At 34.5% G+C, this 21,534-nt stretch overlaps 1 protein-coding gene across 4 annotated transcripts in view; it reads right to left on the reverse strand.

Moving 5' to 3' along the window:
* Nucleotides 1-21,534, reverse strand: part of CCSER1 (coiled-coil serine rich protein 1) — a 1,114,085-nt gene that overhangs the window by 575,620 nt on the left and 516,931 nt on the right. For all 4 annotated transcript variants that reach the window (XM_074323491.1, XM_074323495.1, XM_074323500.1 and 1 more), the window contains exon 8: nucleotides 13,487-13,570. In XM_074323491.1, the coding sequence (XP_074179592.1) occupies nucleotides 13,487-13,570 (84 nt within the window). The remainder of the gene's footprint in view (nucleotides 1-13,486; nucleotides 13,571-21,534) is intronic.

Below are 21,534 nucleotides of genomic sequence, written 5' to 3' on the forward strand. Positions count from 1 at the left end.
GCTAATTCTATGTCTTTGGCTATCTTTGTGTCCCACTGACTACTTAAATAGTTTTATTTTGTAACTTTCTTCAAGCACTGGAATCTCGATTGGTAAAATAAAAGTAAAAATAAAAGAATGAAGAGAAAACTACTACGTTATAGGACATACCTTATAGAATAAATGAAAATATAAGACAAAACTGAGGTATAAATTAATTTAAGCTACATGCTTAATTTGGCAATAATATGGCTGCATACTCATTTGAAAACATATTTATATGTTAATGGTAAACCATCTTCATACTGGCATGTAAATTATTCCACAGTTATTTTCCTATATCCATGCCATACTGCAAAATGACACTTCATGATAACGACTAAAACGAACATGTAGGATTGTCAAGGCAAGTGTGGTGGATAGTAAAGACTATCTTTTGGCAGCTCTTCCTCAGGGTACCGGAGTGTGTAAGGACCCAGCGGCTAATTCCCACTACGTATCATAGAATATTGTTCCATTTACACTATACATCTGTCTCACAGACCTGACAGGATAGTAATTACTGCTGAAGTAAGCCTTTTCTGGGATACATGCAATTAATTCACCTGAGAAAACGAAAGTAGCCTGGCACTTTAATAATGTTTAAGTATACCTAATCTATTTCTTTTCTGTTCCTAATGTTTCCTAAATATGAGAAAGAAAGAGGATTTGAAAGTACTTACAGCTGCCTGTTCTTATGTAAATCATGCATGGGCCTGCAATATTCTATCTTAAAATGACTGGCATGAAATAATACCATAAATTATAATAGAATGTAGAGCAAGTGGGGAATTACTTTCCAGATGAATTCAGGATATGGTTTTCACGCAAAAAGAATGTTTCTCTTATCAAGTAAGAATTATTCTGTTATTAAAGCTTCAAGGGCACACAATTTTATTCAATTTGAATTATGAATATATTTTTTAACCAAATCAAAATTACTCCGTTCCAGATTCTTGATAAAGTGCTATTTAGCCATATGTATTTCTTAGAGTCTTTTATTTTTAGCTCATTTTTTATTATGCATAGTAACCTGATTACACATAATGCTATACTTTCAGTTCTTCAATTGCCTTCAATTTTTTAAATTCATCAATTCTGCAAGTGTCTTTAATGCAGCCACATACTTTGCTATTCAAATGTTAACAAATGAGCTGAGAACTTGGCTTACATTTAAATAAAGTAAATGGAATTTTAAAAGGCTGGGGGAAAATGATTGTTTATATGTTTACTTATACTCAAGTAAGAATTTTCAATATTTGCTTTGAATGAGAACAAAGGGTTTAGTAACAAAAAAGAATTTTTTATAACTTCTTTTCTGTGATATGGCTTTCTGGAGTTAGTATTTACATTTCAGGAAGAGATCTACATTGTAGGAGGAGGAAGTGTTCAACTCAGTGATATACGTGCTCTGCTGGATACCTGGAAAAGATCATTTGTAAAACCCTCTTCCATAAAAAAACTTACTTTAAATCACGTAGATGAAAAAGGGGTCACATACTAAACCTGACAAGCTCAGGGTAGGTCAGCATGGCAGACCCACTAACAAAGAGACCAAAACTATATAGAATAGTATCCATACAAAAATTCCTAACTATTAATAAAAGTGTGCCATGGCCAGTAGTCATATCCTTGGCCTGTAGCTTCCTTGACAAGGGTCAATCTTTACCTTAAGTGAGTCTGTTTGTCTTTTTTGCACTGAACCTAACATACCCTTGGAATGTCACCATAGTCCCTTTTTCTGGACTCCTCAGGATACAATCCATCACACCAAAGCAGGAGACCATAGAACCCCTTATTGTTATCTTGTTCCCCAAATACCATCTCTATGTGCCACGAATGTTTATTATTAACTATCACATACTCACCAATGTAAAATAATGTGTCTCTCCATTTTACTTTTTATCCTTTCCCTGAGATTTCCCCACTATGCTTTATTCTGCCCTCTTAATCTACCACCGATGGATTTCATGTAACCCTCCTTATGTCTGATTATAATGTACAAAATAAGATGCCTGACCACTGTGCTGTACACCTGAAGCTTGAGTAGAATAATACTGAATGTCAACTATAGTCATGGGATGTAATGCATATTCCCTATACAGCATAGGGAATATAGTCAATGATATCATAACAGCTATGTACTATATCAGAGGGGTAGTAGACTTGCGGGGTTATCACTTTGTAAGGGGTATAAATGTCTAATCATTATGTTGTTTTATACAACTGAAACTAATAAAATAAAATAAACTGCTGTTCTCCAGAGCATTTTCTTAATTCCTTGAGATTTTGCTTCCTAGCAATTGTCGTCAGTTTGGCTCAAATAAACTCATTAAAATTCTCTACAGGTTTAGGCATTTCTTATGTTGACAATAATAATCATGACATAAAATGGATATCAGTAATGGCCAGAATAGAAATGTGGCTAGTTAAGCCTTTGTTGTATTGAACTTTGTAAATATGATCATTCAAAAATAATAAGTTTTTTAATAAACATATTTATTTAATAAAAGTCTACAAAAGATACAATCTAGGAAGCTACTAAATCGTTCCCTGATGTAACTTTTTTTATTAGTGTGTTAGTTTTAAAACATATAATTTAAAATGAAAAAAATAAAGTACAGATTTAAAGATATTAAAATTCAGTAAAATATTTAACGTACAAATTAAAATTTGCAAGTGAGGGGAACAGAATTTGCCACCCAAAATATGCCTCTTTAAAATATTGATTATGTTAAGCTGCTTATTTATAAGGAAAAAGAAAATAACAGAAAAGACTCAGGATAAACCTTTGATCTTCCCCCTAACTTCCTAAAAGAATTTAGAGAGAGGGACTGCTTCAGGGCGGGAGATGTCATCAAGACAACTATAGTTTAATATGTTTGATAGAGAGGGAGGAACCTAGTAAGGCCCTCTCTGTGTCCCATTATTAAAGATAGCCCAGCAACATTTGTTTACCAAACATTTGCTTTTCTATCTCTAAGTGAATTGCCTTCCTGTCTTCTGAGGTCCCAAAGCACCCCTCTCCCCACCACTACCCCTTCTCCTTAGCTCAAGAATGGCACATAAGTCTCAACTGCCAGATTTGTCCTCTGGTCTCATATTCTTATAGCACTTCTGTGTATACATACATAATAAATTTAGTTACTTTCTCTTATTAGTTTACCTCATGTTAATTTGATTATTAAACCAGCCAGATTATGCAAGCATTCCTCCAAAAACGTATACCACACAGTCCTCACTCTATTTGTGGAAGTCTTAAAAATAAGTACTCCAAATGTTTATATCAAAGGCCAGAACTGAAGTAACTCAAGAACCATTCTTTCATCTTTACAATAATTATGCTCTCATTGCTTATTTTGAATTTATCGAATACATTAATTAATATGTAGTAACATAGGGGTTGGAAATACGTATTGAGCTTAAAGCTTGCTGGATGATTCTAAATGATGACTCTTACCTTAATTTCTGTGCATGTTTTAACTTTATAACTGGAAGTTCTCCCAATTAACTTTGATTTAAAATACAGTGTATATTAACGGATGAGTAATAACAATGTGATAACAAAATGTTTAAAAGTACATGTGTGTAAAATGTAAAAGTCAGTCTCATAACCTGGATTTACTAAATTAGAAATTAGGCCCACACAAAATATTTTCAAGAAGGAGTCTTAACACTAACATTTTGGAATTTTTGGCCTATGGTAATAGTAGATACAGATGATTTTAGTCATTTTTTTATTGTTTTAAGTGCCTTACAATCAGTGTATCCCTTTATAGATTAGCCCATAAACATGTGGTAGTTAAGGTAACTGATAGCTTTCATTACCGTCAGACAAGTATAAATGTTGTCATGTCGGTAAACAGAGGGAGATTATAAAAGCAAGCATGGGAAGTATTTTTGTTTTTCCTTGTTTTATTTTTCTTTATTGTTTTAATGAGGGCTGTATTAAAGTGTATATTTATTTTAAGATAGGGCTAAAAAATTTTTATGCCCAGAAAACTTGTTTTTGGGTGACCCATTTAAACTGGTCTTTTAAATAGATTTTTTTTTTCATTTTAATATACTATAAAAAGCCACATCTGACACTTTGTACTCAAATCAGCTAGAAAATAAATAAAAATTCCAAAGGGAAAAGTGTGAAACGGCAGACACTATAAAAGCTTAGAGCTACTGACAATTCACTTTTCTAATGTGGTTCTTCATATAAATTCATTGAATATTTTTAGCAGTGTAAGTAATAGGTGTCTAAATTACTGGAAAAACAGTCAGTCCACAGCATGATGTAATGATCTTAATCAGGGCAATTAAATTTTAATCTTCAGCTTCAGGTCTAATTAAAGTTTTTATTTAATAACCTTTAAAGTTACCTTCAACTTTTTAAAAAATATTTTGAGTCAATCCATAAATACCAAATACACTTTCTTCAATTTCTGACATCATACATGGCACACTTTTCAACCAAAGTATGAAACAATTTATAAGGTTTCTGAAACAATTTATAATATTAATAATCATTTACAAGAAAATATCTTTACCCCTAAAACACAAGGCTACACTTCACTATTGACATTTATAATAAATCTCTCAGATTTTGGCACAAGAAGGTAATATTTACAATGTCCCTCAGTTTTATACTAACAATAAAATTATACTACATTCTTTACTGCTACCTTCACTAAATCTGAGGAGAAAAAGACATCTAAAATAATCTCGTAAGTGAGAAAAACATTTATTTGCCTTATATCATTAAATATAATAGTTAAAGTTAAATCTAAGGTTAAATATGTGATTAAACACCTTTTATTAATAATTGATTCTAATTAAGTATTCTTACCTTTAGCCACTATGTTTAGACTTTTCATCTAAACCCACACTTGTGCATTAAATATCTTAATCAAGCAAATTCATGAAATCCCCAAATCTTTGTGTGGGTGAGTCATTTCTAATATTCAAAAGGTTCAATATATTCTACAAAATAAATGGAAACATTATTTAAATATGTGCATATATTATTTAAGTATTAAGAAAAAAGTTTCCTATCATCCCAACTTTAAATGTTGGTTCCTTTCCATGCCTTCAATTAATTATAATATCCTGCCCAATCAACATGATACTGAATAATTCTCAGTGAAGTATGTGTTATAGCTTTTTATCTTATTTCTTCTTCAGATCTAATAATTCATAGTAGTCCTCAGCAAACATCTCACCCCCATGTTTGGTTTATTTTTTTGATTTTTATTCTCAGGTGTGACTTTTTCTCAATTAGAATCTTAAGGAGAATTGAAAAAACAGCAAAATCATAACTGCTATCATTAATTACTTGTGGTGGAGGGGTGTAATTTCACAAGACCTTTATGATACTCATTTCTCTGTTACAGACAAAATGCTTGTGTCACCCAAAATTGCTATGTTCAAATCCTAACTCCCAAAATAATGGTATTTCAAAGTGGGACTTTGGATGATATTGGGGTTACATTAAGTCATGAAGGTGGAGGCTTTCCTGATAGGATTAGTGTTCTCATGAGAAGAGGTAGTCACAGGAGCTCTCCCCCTTTCTTCCTGACTGCATGCACCAAACAAAGGCCTGGTGAGGACACAAGGAGAAAAGTCTTCTAGAAATCAGAAAGAAGGCCCTCACCAGACATTGACTCTGCCAACATCTTGGACTTCCCACCTTCAGAACTGTAACAAATGCCTGTTGTTTAAGCCATTCAGTATATCATATTTTGTGATAGCAGTCCAAGCAGGCTAAGACATTCCTTCCCACATACACACATCATCGAATAAAAACTACTGAGCTCAATCTACATTCTGCCTTTATATTCCAAAGAGATATACATGGTTTTTTTTATTGTAAAAGGAATATATACTTGTTATTAAAAGTGAAACACTACCACATTATATAAAACAGAAACTGAACAAGTCTCATGTTACCTAAAGAAAATTAATTATATTAAACTTTCTATGCATGCATAAAATGTGATGAAAAAATGCAGTGAATGTTTAAATAACAACAACAAAAAAATACAGTAAAAGACACATTGCAATCAATCCCCCTCAAAATAATCATCCGCGCTTCAAACACACTCATCCTATTGTTCTTGCCACTTTCTGAAGCAGTTCTGTAAGTCCTCTTCTATCAGTGTCTTCAGTTGTGCTGTCATGGCTGCCTCGATGTCCTGAATCAATTAAAAATGTTTTCCTTTCATGGTCATTTTGACTTTGTGGAACAGCTAGAAATTGCACGGTGCCAGATCCGGTGAATAAGGTGGATGATGACACACTGCAGTGTTTTTATTTGACAGAAATTGCCATATACCAGAAGCGATGTGTGGCATGAAGCATTGTTATGATGGAGGATGAAACCATTTGTCCATTTCTCAGCCCATTTTCTACACACATCATTTCTTAAATACTCAAAGACACTCATGAAAGAGGACTTCCAGAAATGCTTCAGAAAGTGGCAAGAACAATGGGATAAGTGTGTTCGAAGTGAAGGGAGATATTTTGAGGCAATGTGTCTTTCATTGTAACAATTTTTAAAAATTTAAACATTCACCATATTTTCTGATCACACTTCATATATTTTTATATCATGTTATACTGTTAGGTGGGTGCTAAAGAAATTGCGGTTTTTGTAATTATTTTTAACTTTTTAAACCACAATTACTTTTGCACCAACCTAATATATGCCATTCTCCACACTTAATTTTATTAATACACAGCAATGTAAATATATATTACACATATAATATATACCATAATTATATAAATATATTGTAATCTATCAAATTCATTATTGATGATTATTTAATATTTTCTATAGTTTTAGTATTATGATAATATAATTTGACAATTGAAGAAACTGAGGCCAAGAAAGAAAGATACCTAAATCTAATCACATAGGCAATTAGGCTAGACACTCATATCCTTATTTTTATACATTTTTATATTCAGTCATTCTCCTCTTCCAGGAAAGAAAAGTAAGGCCACGGGAAGATGAAGGGAAGAAATGTTTCCTTTGCTGTATTTCTTATTTAATCTTCGAACCCAACGTAAAGTTGATTAAACGTGTGTATGCTTTGGTGTTTCATGTAATATGGCTGTCACTGAAGCTTTGCAAAGAAATACATTGTGGAGGGGGAGACTGCATAATACAATTACCATTCTGTATTTGCTCATCACAGGGTACATGAAGAAAGAGGCTCAAAAGATGGTACACTGAGTATAATTTCCTGACACTATCCTTTCCCAAGTTGACACTAACTTCTCGTGAGCTGAAGCAGAGTTTGGGGCAGAAAGGCAAGGCTCAGTGGCATACGTGGGACAGTTTAGGCTCTGAGAGGAGTTAAAGATGAGAGCAGGCTCAAGATTTTGTTCTCCTCCAGGCTTAGCTGGATCCATTGGGCTAGCAGCCAATATGCCTGGGTTGAGAATGAGAAATCAAGGTTCTGGAAAGAAAACTGCTGATGGAATATATCTCCTCTTGCAAGAAGGGTGATATTTTCCTGATTTCTTATCCTAGGAAGATCTGCAGAGTATTTCAGGCTAGAAAAACTGCAGAGCAGTCACCCAGAATGGCCAGTGATGTAGTATCATTTGTAACTGAGGAGATCGCTGGGTGTCACAAAAGAAAACCAATGGCTAATATCCTTCAAGTTTGTTTATTGTTACCAGCCAACAAAGCAGGTTCTATGGAGCCTTTGACTATCAGTGGTTTATTTATTTATTTATTTTTGCCTGAGTACTAAAGATGAACAGAAAAATAAACAAGCAAAATAAAGTAATTGTGGATATTTAAAGGGCCAAGGAAGAACCTAGGAAGGAAGCACAAGCAACATTGAGGACTGGCCACTGCAAGTACAATAGGAACGCTGTCCCACACAAATAACAAACTTACAATACCAAAATATTAAGCATATTTAACAGGATATAATTTAAACATATAAAATTATACTCTAGATTAAAATATAATTTTGAATTTGAATATTTATTCAAATATTCAAATATTCAAACACTATAAAAACATAGCCATTGTTGAGAATCAAATTAGTGCCTTAGAATATTAATGGAAGAAATCTCGGCTAAAGACAAATAGTTCAATAAGCAGAGAAAAGTATAAGGGACTCAAAGGATAGATCTATGAGACCAAGTATGGAAATATGGGTTCTAGGAGGAAACATATTCTGTAATTTGAAGGAAGACTTGAGGAAAAAAATAATTTAAAGGAACACTTGAATGGACAGAATAGGATTACTGATACTGGTCAGAATTACAGCAGAAAAAGAGTCACACACCTAGGTAAGCCATAGAAAAATGTCATGTGCAGCACCTAAATTAAAAACAAAACAACAAACAAACAACGACAACAAAATGGAACCACAAAAGGCCCCAAATAGCCAAAACAATCCTAAGAAAAAATAACAATGCTGGAGGTATCACACTCCCTGACGTCAGCTTGTACTACAGGGCAATAATAATCAAAACAGCTTGGTGTTGACAGAAAAACAAACACACAGACCAATAGAATAGAACTGAGAACCTAGAAACAAACTAACACAAATATGGACAGATAATTTTCAATAAAGGATCCAAAAACATACAATGGAGAAAAGACAGCCTCTTCAATAAATGGTGCTGGGAGAATTGGACAGACACATACAAAAGAATGAAACTAGCTTGCTATCTATCACCATGTACAAAAATTAACTCAAAATGGATTAAAGACCTAAACATACAACCTGAAACAATAAACTGCATAGAAGAAAACAAAGGTACTAAATTTATGTACCTTGAGTTCAAAGAACATTTTATGAATTTGACCTCAAGGGCAAGGGAATTAAAAGCTAAAATAAATGAATGGGACTATAATAATTAAAAATCTTCTGCTCACCAAAGGAAACCATCAACAAAATAAAGAGGCAACCAATTGAATGGGAGAAAATATTTGCAAAGAGTGCCTTCAGGAAGGGGCTCGTATCCAAAACATATAAGGAGCTAACGCAACTCAACAATAAAAGACAAACAATCCAATTAAAAAATGGGCAGAGGACCTGAACAGGTATTTCTCCAAAGAGGATATACAGGTGGCCATAGACATATTAAAAGATGCTCAACATCACAAATCATCAGAGAAATATGAATACAAATCACAATGGGATATCACCTCACACCAGACTGAATGGCTATCATCAACAAGACAAATAATAACAAGTGTTGGAGAGGCTGTGGACAAAAAGGAACCCTCATACACTGTTGGTGGGAATGCAGATTGGTGCAGCCACTATGGAAGGCAGTGCGGACGTTCCTCAAAATATTGAGAATAGAATTACCATATGACCCAGCAATCCCTTTCCTAGGTTTGTACCCCAAAAATATGAAAACATTTATCTGTAAAGATATATGTGCTCCGATGTTCATTGCAGCTTTATTTACAGTGGCCAAGACATGGAAACAACCAAAGTGTCCTTCGATAGATAATTGGATAAAGAAGATATGGTATATAAACACAATGGAATACTACTCTGCATAAGAACAGATGAAAAAATGTCATATGTGACAACATGCTAAGTGAAAAAGGTCAGATAGAAAAAGTCAAAAACCATACCACTTCACTGATATGAGGGATATAAAACTAAAAGCAACAAAGTTACAAGACAAACAAAGAAACAAAAACTCATAGACACAGACAACAGTTTAGTAGGTACCAGAGGGTAAGGGGGCCAAAGAGAGTAAAGGGTGTTAAATATACGGTGATGGAAGGAGAACTAACTCTGGGTGAACACACAATGTGATATATAGATGATGTATTACAGAACTATACACTTGAAACCTATGTAATTTCACTAACCATTTTCACTCCAATAAATTTTAATAATAATATAATAATAATACATGGTATTTTATTTACTAAGAAAAAAGGACCAAGACCTAAAAAGACTATGCTTAGACATGGTGTCTGTCTTAGCTCAGGCTGCCATACCACTGGGTCACTAACAAAGCAGAACTTAATTTTCTCATAGTCTGGAGGGTAGAAGTCCACGTTTAGGGTTCCAGCATGGTTGGGCCCTACTAAAGGCTCTATTCCTGGCTTGCAGTCAGCTGCCTTCTCTCTGTGAGCCCACATGGCCTTTCCTTGGTGCCTGGCCATGTAAAGAAGATATTTCTCTCTCTTTTTATCTTCTTACAAAGTCACCAATCTTATTGAATTAGGACTCCACCCTTATGACTTCATTTAACCCTAATTACCTCCTAAAAGCCCTATCTCTAATGCAGTCATGTTGGGGATTAGGGCTTCAACATACGAATTTTTGGGGAACACAGCTCAATCCATAGCAGAATCGTTCATCTTTCATGGTAAAGGGATAGTCAAAAACTTAGAGACTACATCATCAATACACCATCTGAAGGAAACACTTGGGAGAGATTTCTAACCAAACCATAAATGAATCAGAAGAGACCGTAAAATGGAGAAAGATGAAGAAAGACGGAAGCAGTAATGTGTGATAAATCTTACACTATACATAATTTAAATCTAAATAGAAAATACTATAATTAGGGGTTTGCAAATATTAATCACAAATAAGAATTTTTAAAGGAGAAGAAATATGTTTCAAAGGAAAACCAACTAAAAGAACCGAAGTCACTAAAAGTCCTCAACAAGCTCAGCAAAATTCATGTAAGTTGCTATGGGAGAGGAGATAAGTGAAAATAAAAACATTTTAGAGATCTCATGTGATGGGAAAGTGGTCTTAAAATTGGTATGATAATTTAAATAGTGTTTGGCTTATTCCATTTTTTGTGAACACATTTTATAAGACCAATACAAGACAAAATTTAGTTATCAACATAAAAAGTACTATTTCCATTGCCCATGCCATATAGATATGACTAGCTAGTGCCCTTCACATTACCTCATAGCAGAGCAGAGATTGTATTCTATTATAATGTAGTTGGGAGTAAATATCCCAATATCCCATGTGTGGACCCGTTCCTTCCGGTTTACCAAACCAAAAACTCCTGCTTGAAGAGTATGTTTTTTGTTTTCACCAATTGTTGCCCCATTACATGTACAATCCCAGGACACTGATATTCTAATATTTAATATCCCACTGGACATTATAATGTGCAAAGAATTATCTGTTAAAACAATCAGTAAATCTCACCAACCTAAGTGATACCTACAAATTTTAGGGATAATAATTACATACAAAGTTCAGGGATAATAATTTCAAATATCTTGAAAGTGTTCCCAAGGATACAACCCATTTGCTTTCTTTTTTAAAAAGAGAACAGGTAGGGGTAAATTTAAAGTGTGATTACAAAATACACTTGTGTTAGAAACGCAGTTAATAATGTGGACAGTTTCCCCAAACATTTTTACCAAAATATATCATTTAAATCAACATTATCATTTTGAGCTTCTTTGGATATTTATGCTTTGTAGAATCTACCAAACCACCATGAAAGAACAGTAGAACTACGGTAATAATTCTGAAATCACAGAGAAAGAATGACAATGTTATAAGTGTGCATTTAGTGCTTAATTTAAAAGAATAGAATTTTGTTCACAATTTTACTTGCTAATAAATAGGCATGAACATAAACAGTATGTGCCATGGACTAAACCACATCCCTCCCAAGTTCATATGTTGACACCCTACCCTCTGTGTGATGGTATTTGGAGATGGGGTCTTTGGAAGATGGTTGAGTTTAGATGAGGTCCTGAGGGTAGGGCCCTCATGATGGGATTAGTGTCTTTATAAGAAGAGACATCAGAGAATTGAGCCCCTTTTCCCTCTCCCTCTCCCTTTCTCCAAGCACATGCACTCTGCAAAGGACGCTGGCATACAGCTAGAAACTTAGAAGCAGCCATTTGCCACCCAGGAAAAAAGAGCTTTCACCAGCACCCAATCATGCTGGCACCCTGATCTTGGACTTGTAGCCTCCGGGGCTGTGAGAAAATGTGTTGTTTAAAACACACAGCCTATGGTATTTTGTTATGACAGCCCTAACAGTCTAAAATGTCATGAAAATAGCTATGCATGTAATAGTCAAAAGAAAGGCCCATCCTTCGTTCAGAATTTTTGTTTTTTCCTGATTATCAGGTAGACATTTGTCCTGTAACATACAATTTCACTGGGGACTATAACTTAATCTAGTATCCCTAAGGCAATGATTCTCCCCAGGGACCTTTGGCAATGCCCAGCACAACTACCTGCACCGTCTAAGCTAGATAATTAACTCAGAAAGTTTTATTTTTTTTCTTCAATATTAGTTGTGATCAGATTTAAAACATAAAAAAATTAGACTTTCTTTGTTGAATAAAATGAGAAATTATTTTAGAGCCAATATTACATAGCTATAAATAGAGTAATTTAGTACCCCTCTTTCTGAAAAGAATAGTCCTTTGTTGGCTGAGTTAGTAAAATGAAGCACAAATGTATTTTTTTTTTCCACTTTAACTTGAATTACTCAAATTGGATACAAGTTGACCTTTGAACAACACATGTTTGAATGGTCCAGTTCCACTTATACAAGGATTTAAAATTTCCCTAAATCAACAATAATACTATACTCACGGGACCAATAATGAGCATCAACCCAGTCATAGAACAGGACAAATGAAGGTCAAGTCTCACTAAAAATGTTGTCAGTTGTCAAGAGTCAAACAAATATGCTCTAAATTTGTCTGCCATCCCACTAGCATGTTAAGAGTTCTCAGAAGCTTGATGGCCTATAAAATCTGTTTTTCATATTATATTTAATAATTAAACAATACATCATTGCTAATGTAGTCAAATCTGTAGACAGATCTGAAATCATCCGAAGTAGAAAACACATACTTAGAAAAGTAACGCCCACTACTATGTATGCCCACTACCAAATGTGTTCTCATGTCATAAAAGGAGGATTTATTACATTTTTTTATGATGAAAAAAACACACCCTGAAAACATGAACTATATGCATTTCAGGTTTTATATAATATTTACATTTAGGATTTACAAACCATAATACCTATATTAACAAAAGTCACATTAGGTTAATACACTTTTGGTAGCCTTATGAAAACAAAAAGTTAAATCTGTTTTTGTTTGTAGGATGAATAAGTAATTTACTTCATATTACATGTTTGTATCCCTAGGTAAAGTAGCATGGAGTTCAGTCATGCACTTTACAAAGTAAAATGTGGTCTTAGCCTTCACAATTTTTGGTAGATTCAACTGAAATGACTAACCTGTTCAGTGGTCTGTTTCTAGAATTATCTAAAGTTCAATACATATTATAAAACATGCTCTCCATTTTTCAGATTGTCAACTCCTCATTACTATCAGATTATAAAATGGATAATTAATCAGATTGAATCACTAACAGTTTATTAATAATTAATATTAGTGTTAATAAATTATTGGAGGGTTTATAGCATGTAACCTTGCAAAGAAAGTACACTTGTTATCACTTACCAGCTCTTCCTGAAGTTGGGAAATGAGTTCATCCCTCTCTTTCAGCTGCAGCTTCAGCATTGAGCATTCATCTTTCATTATATCCTATAAAAACATCAAAGAGACGACATAATAGGCTTAGCCCTTTCACTTTGCTCTTGATAAGGAAAGTCAGCTTCATACAGTGGGAGATAATTACATCTGACTAATGAAACTGAAATTTCCTCTACAGTGTGATATTTTCATAATATTCTAAATTGCAAAATAAACTAATGTATCCAAAAATATTATGTTATACATGATATACACACATATTTTTCTTGTATCACTTTTTTTCCTTTGGATATCCACTTGCCCATTTTATTAACTAAGATAGCAACCAGGGAGTCATCCTAAATTCTTTCCTTCGATAACTGTACATACATAGTCAGTGGGGAAAAAAAAAACCACACAAAAACCTATACTCTAAAAGAAATATGTTAGGTACAATTTATTACCCTACTATTATTAAATATTAGTTCCCAATCCAATGGCCATGTTACAGTCTTTATCTTTAATGACTCGTCTATAATATTTATGCCTTTCACTAGAGATCTCTGGGCATTTAATCTTACTCTGAATGTACACTCAGCCACAGTCTCTATGTACACAATGCATTCACATCTATGGTCTCTATTGCTCTATGGTGGTAACTCAGATACAAATACTTAATTTAGACCTATCTATCTTCAAGCTTCAAGCCATGAATAAAACTACTTACTGGGCATATACTCAGCATTGCCCTGCAGACATTTCAACTCAACCTTTATTTCAACATCCTTTTCCCCTTCCCCAAAACTTCACTTCTATAATATTTATTTCTCCCAAAATCTTCCTGTTTTCTAAGATAACCAGGAAGGCATCCTATCTGTTCAGGTCTTATTCACTAGGAACCAAGCACTTCAATCTCTATTTCCTTGATATTTCTTGGACTCACTCCTCTCTATATCTCACTGACTTTTCTAGGTACTTATTGCTTCTTACCCGACTGACTGCAATAAGTCTCTAAACTGGTTTTCTATCACTTTCCCTATCTGCCAGCAATATTTTCCTAAATGGGTATTAATTACATCACTTCTTAATTTAACAGCTAATCACTTCCTCTTTCAGGAAAAAAAAAAAAAGTCAAAATTCTAGCATAGCATATAGTGCCTTTCCTTATCTGCTATTACTTATTTCTGAAACTTCAAAGTTTTTCATTTCCAACTTTCATACAACCTTTGCTCATTCCTACAAAACTGAAATGCAAAATGCTGTTTTATGTCCCCTGCTTCACACATGCATATCTCTAGATTACACTGCCTTTATCTCCTGCATTCCTCTAGCCCTCCGGATTCCTCATGCTCTAAGAGGATTTTAAGCATTACTCCTTATTCCTAGGGAGCTTTGCTTTGTTGGCTGAGGTACATATCCGTTGAGGATGAGAGCATGCTCCATAGCATTTAAATCATGCATCATTTGATACATTACTAATACTGTGTTTCCCAGAAAGACTGGGTCTTATATTAAGGTTTACTCCAAAAGACGCATTAGGGCTTACGTTCAGGGGATGTCACCCTGAAAAATCATTCTAGGGCTTATTTTCCGGTTAGGTCTTATTTTTGGGGAAACACAGTACTTCAAGTGTCATTTGCTTGTTCTGCATCCTCATTGGACTAAATTCCGCTCACTTGAGTGGATACACTACAGGCATACCTCACTCTATTGTGCTTCACTCTATTGCGCTTCACACATATTGCAGTGTTTTTGTTTTTGTTGTTGTTGTTGCTGTTGTTGTTTGAAATTGAAGGCAAGACACTCCACCAGCAAAAAGACTGTGGCTTACTTTATTTCAATACTGACTTTATTGCAGTGGTCTGCAACCAAACCCAGAATATCTTTGAGGTACACCTGTATTTCATTAGCGTATCATTATCACCAGGCATTGTAACTGACACACATATGATATTCAAAACTCACGTTCCCCCCCTTAAAATTACCCAATAAACAGTATAAACATTAGGAGAAGTCTCACTTTTTCTGAATCTGTTAACCTTATCTAAACTGAAAAAGAAGAAAACAGCTGATGGAGTAGAGAAAACAGAACACTTGTTTATTCTGGTTCTCATTGTGTTAATAATTTCTGTCTCTTCTGCACTAAGCCAAACAGAACGCATGATTCAAATTCACTGATGTTTCCTTTCATTTGCTGATAACCAGCTTGAGTGTGAGATGCTAATTATCTGTTTTTTGTTTGTTTGTTTATTTATTTCATTGTGGTCCTATTTTTTTTTTCTAATCCGTGGGCTTTCGTGGATAGAGATTATACTCATCATATTTTATATTCACTTTCATAGATTCTAAATATTATATTTTACACTGATAATGCCACAAACACTTAGCTTGCTCCATAATGCAAAGAAAATATTAGCAGGCTTAAGAGGTAGGTAAGAGAATATTCATGTTTCTTAGAATCAGAGTCCTAGGAAAAAATCCTAGGTACTTCCATTAATTAACCCTGTGGCTCTGTGCTAGTTACTAAACTTCTTTGAGCCCCACGGGAATTTTTGTGGAGGTTGATAACACCAGACTGTAAATTACCTGATACAAATTATCTTATATGTCCAAAATCTCAGTTAAGAAAAATTAACTCCCTTCATAAAATAAAATGTAACAGATGGGTCCTCCAGGAAATAAATACTGAGATGGAGTTAAGGGTACAAAGGGTTTATTAGAGAGTCAATTCATGTGAAAAGAAAAGGAGAAGGACCAGCCTTGGGTGGAGGGACAGTTGGACCGTGATTCCTACCTGGTATATCCTCTGCCACCTGAACAAGAAGCTCCAGAGCCAGTACTGCCTGTAAGAGGAATCCCTCGTTCAGGGAAAGTGGGAATGTTCTTATACCACTCCCTGTTCAGTCATTGGTTGGGTGCTGCCGCAAGAACTACATTTCAGCTGTTGTTACTTTACTCATTCTCTCAAACCACCTAGAGAGCTTGACTTCAGCAAAGGCAGGTACTGAAGATGCTAATCGATGGAGGCTGTCAGCTTGCCACAGGACTTACAGCTGGGCAGTGAGTCCCTTATTGAAAGGAGATCTGAGCTTCAGCCTGAATCTACCACAATTGTTTCGTTGATTAATTATTAACACTATTTATGTATATATATTTATATTTTGTTGATTCATTAGTTTAAAATGGAACATTTATTTATATTGTGGCTAATAGCAATTATAAAGAAACTTGGTTTTCAAAAAATATACTCACTTTACACAATTTTCTGATTTTATTCCTGGGGAACTTTTTTAAGAAGTTCAGTCTCACAGCTTTAAATCAGGTAACTGCTTACATGTAATTTGCATTTATTTATGAAATAACATATATTAAGTATTTATCATATGTCATCAGGAGCCATTTTTAAAAGCCTTCTCTATAACTGACTTTGCAAATGAATCTTAATTATTTAGAGTTTCATCTGTAGTCATTATATTGTTGCAATCTTCACAGAGGTATCTAATAGACAAAATGAAAGCCCTTGAACAACACTTATTCTCAGATGAAGGCTGACAGCAATATTCCCTCAATATACTCACTATATTTGTAAAATGCTAGAATATATTTGACAGGATGGTATATTGAGTTAGAAATCATATTGATGGGGAGTTAACTTGATTTTAATATTCTCGGTTTTTAAAATAAGGTTATTCCATTAACCTGAAGGCTAATCTAACCAATTTAACCTTGTGCTTATTTAAATGCATATTACCACAGATAGGGAAATATATAATTCAGTAATTATGACATTCTCTGCTTCATTCAAGTATAATTAATTTTGAGGACTACAATTCTATTCAATTATTTCCTAATTCAATAATTATTCATAAATGTGGACTCATAATGTGGTAGAATAAAGATGGCTACAAATCCTTTGCTACTCTTCCTACTGAAAGATGGAGTCTAATCCCTTTCTTTCAACCTGGGCTGGTCTTATTGATTTGCTTGACCAGGTGGATATAGTGGAAGTAACTCTGCATGACTTTCAGGGCGACATCAGGAAAGGACTTTCAGCTTCCACAATGGTCTCTAAGAATGTTTCCTCTCAGGTTACTTCCCTGCAGAAAGAATTCAGTAGCCGTGCTTTTGTTGACAGCCTCATATAAGTTGCTAAATGACACCCAGCATCAATTGCCAGTCATGAGAGGCAGCCATCTTACACATCTAGCCCAGAGGGGTCTTTAGGTGACCACAGCCCAGCCAGTATTCCACCATAACTGCCTGAGTACAATCATTCCCAGTTACTGACTTACAAAATTGTGAACAAAATAGTTTTAAGCCACTAAGTTTTGGGATGGTTTGTTATAGTGATCACCAGAACATATAAACAAACTCCAAGTTCTTATAATTAGAATTTGGGTAAATTATGACTCATTATGATTGTATAAAAATGTATGCAGCTAATTTTTTAAATATAATACTTTGTGGTTTAATTTATGATTTTTTGTGATTTAAGTTATGTGAGTTATGTGATCGTATTTAGTATAAATTTCAAATAGCTCATTTCATGCATAAAAGAAATACTCATGTTCTCATTTTATAACCTACTAGAGAATCAGAAATACAGATATAAATATTCTGGCATAATTGTAGAATTCCAGAGAGGAAAAAAAGCACAGAGTTCAACATTATGCTGTGCAAGAATCATGGATAATGTAACTCAATTTAAGCAGTGGTTTTAGGCAGTCTGCAAGGTCAGAAAACTAAGTTGTGCAAAAGCAATGAACATCAGCTGAAGCTACAGATCACAGCTACAAAACATAAACCAGTATTAGATGGTAAGGGGGGGAGTAAAGGTCATGCTTTGTTCCTTTTTAGAGCACTGATGTATAACAATGGCGTACACAGTAGTATCTTCAAATATTCATTATATGTACATTGTAAAGTAGGAGTCTTTTAAGATAGCATGTATGTACTTGAATTAGGGGAAAAAAAGCTATTCAGCTTATGAGGTAAATAGACTTTTGAATGGTTGCTTATGTAGTGAATGCCTGCATACTGTGCCCAACTGCATAATTAACTTCCATTATGAAACAAAATTTTGGCTTAAAGGTTATATAAATTAAATTTAAGAGTACTGAGAAGTTTTAAATTGTAATTAAATGGTGTTAAATTATCCTAAAACTATCATCTAATGTAGAAAAAAACGCTATAGTTAACAGATTTTCATGTTGCCTCTTGCTGTCTCACAATCTAAGCAGAGAAGACATATATTTGAATCTTTGTTGTGTCACAATTTATCTGTGTGACCGATCAACGCCTAATAAGAAAAATAAAATGTACTGAAATTCTGAAATAATCCAAAATACTTCATATACATATTGTCAGTGAATAATCACAACATTTTTTTACCAGGAAAGTGTTATTCACCACATTTTTTGGTGTTTTAATAATGCTCCTATACTATACAAATAAAAATCAATCATTACTGAAATAAATCAAGTCTGTATTATCACAAAACCTTTTTACTTCAGCAGTAGTCTATACTGTTTCCCAGAATTTCCATTTTCCTCATAAAATGGGGACCACGTTTTTTGTTGCTTTTGTTTCTTGTTTTCCCCCCACAGTGAGACTTATTCAAGTACATGTAACGGAAACAACCACAATTAGGCTGTGGTAGGTAGAATGCATAAAATGGAACCCTACAGTTGCTCTATCTTCATCTCCAGAATCTGTGAATATGATATCATTCTTATGGTTATATTAAGTTCTATGGTGTAGTTGACCTTAAAATGGGGAGATCACCTGGGTGGGCCTAATTTAGTCATATGAACCCTCATGAGTCACATGAAACAGAAGTCAGAGCTATTCAAAGTACAAGAATTGCTTGACTCACTTATGCTGTTTTGAAGACTAAGAGGGTCATAGAGGAAGGGGGAGATGGAGAAGCCTCCAGCAAATAGCCAGCAAAAGGGGACTTTAAACCTATAATGTCAAGGGAGTGAATTCTTCCAGTAATGGGAATGGGCTTAGAAGAAACCCTGGGCTCCAGATGAGAATGCCGCTGGCTGACACCTTAATTTCAGTCTTGCGAAACTGATAGAAAATTTAGAAGTGTTTTTTTAAGTCACCAAGTCTGTATTAATTTGCCACATAGTGGTAGAAAACAATGCATATTAGAGTCAGAGAAAGCTTTCTTGAGAAAGAAATAGCTAACCAGAATCGCAATGGTCAGAAGGAATTCGTAAGTGACAAAACAAAGGCAAGTGTTTCCAAGCAGATGTGGAACCATAAGAATTCCTGGAGGCAGAGGAAACGACTGCAAGAGTTCTGGGAACAAGTTTTTTTAGCATAATGTTGGGGAGAGGTATTGGCAAGGACAGACAATTGGGAACCAAACCATAAAAGTCATTTGTGCCATAATAATAAATTGTTTTATTTAGAAGGCTAGGTAGGGTGTATCAATAAAGAAATTTAATCCAAGGAAGAGTATGGTTAGATTTAAGTTTTATGCAGTTTACTCTGGATATAGAATGGAGAATGGGATGCATGAAACCAAGACTAGAGGCACTTAGGGGATTGGTTTAATAATCCAGGTAAGAAATAATGAGGATTTAAACTAAGATGGGGCTGTGGAAGTGGGTTTGAAAGCCATTTAGAAGCCATTGGCTATGCAGGTACGGGCTCAGAAGAGCGAGATATGATTAGGAAATGTAGATTTGGGAATCAGCAGTATATTGATGTAGTCAAAAATAAATGGTTGTTAAGAAGTGAAGAAAATTGAAAATGAATAGTTTGAGAATGAAGACAGCATGGTTTCATAATAACCAAAGCAGGAACTAATTTTAATAAGGAGAGTGCAGTTGACCTTAGATGCAACACAGATAAAGTAAAATAAGGGCTTATTAATAAGTAAGTCAATATTACTTTAACATAGCAGTTTCAGCTTGTGTGTTACAAGCAGACTCGATTACAGTGGGCTCAAAAATAAACTGAAAATGAAGGAGAAATATGGAGTACCAACTATATAATTATCAAAATGCAAGCTCATTCTGAGAACTGGAGAATAGTAGCTTAACGGGATTGAGATGGGGTGTGTGTGTGTGTGTGTGTGTGTGTTTTATATGGAAAAGCTTGAACAAGTTTAAAGGCTGATGCAAATGATTCAGTAAAGAGGGAGAAGATAAAAATACAGGGGAAAGAAGGAATACCTGAGGGAGGGAAATCCTTCAAGTGTTAAGGGTTGAGATCCTGGACATAGGAGAAGACATTAGCTTTCAGTAGGCAGAGAAGTATTCATAAACAGAAGGAAATGAAATAATCTTTTGTCGATGGTGTTTCAGTAGTAAAGTATCCTCTTTCTAAAAAAAAAACAAACTGTATGTAACAGACTATTAAGGATTGACTGTCCCCTCAAAAGTCAAATGCTGAACTACAAACCCCCAGCACCTCAGAATGTGACCTTATTTGGAAATAAAGTTATTGCAGATGTAATTGGTTAAGATAAGAAAATACGAGAATAGGATAAACCCCTAATGCAATATTACTGGTCTTTATAAAGAGGAAAAATTTGGATACACAGAAACACACATGAGGAGAATGTCATGTGAAGACTGGGGTTATGCTGTTATAAACCAAGGAATGACAGAAGTTAGGAAAGAGACCTGGAATGGATTCTTCCCTAGTGCCGTCAAAGGGTGCCGGGTCCTACAGACACCTTGATCTCAGTCTTCCAGCCTCCAGAACTCTGAGACAATACCATCATTTAAGCTACTCGGTTTGTGGCACTTGGTTACAGCAGGCCTGGGAAACTAACACATAGACATACTTTCAACCGCTATGCCTTCTTACAGATTACAGATAAATAATTGAGTTGATATACTCATATGATTTTTCAATAATAAATGAGCAAAGTAATCATTTAAATGAACCCCAGAGCTTCCTGTCATGGACTTTTGCACAGATTCTAGGGCAGCCACCAGCTGTTAGGAAGCATCACCACATTCTAGCAACTTGAGGCTGATGAAAATGTCTAGACAAGTCAATCACACCACAGT

The sequence above is a fragment of the Rhinolophus sinicus genome, linkage group LG02 (assembly GCF_036562045.2).
Source record: "Rhinolophus sinicus isolate RSC01 linkage group LG02, ASM3656204v1, whole genome shotgun sequence".
Lineage (NCBI taxonomy): Eukaryota > Metazoa > Chordata > Mammalia > Chiroptera > Rhinolophidae > Rhinolophus > Rhinolophus sinicus.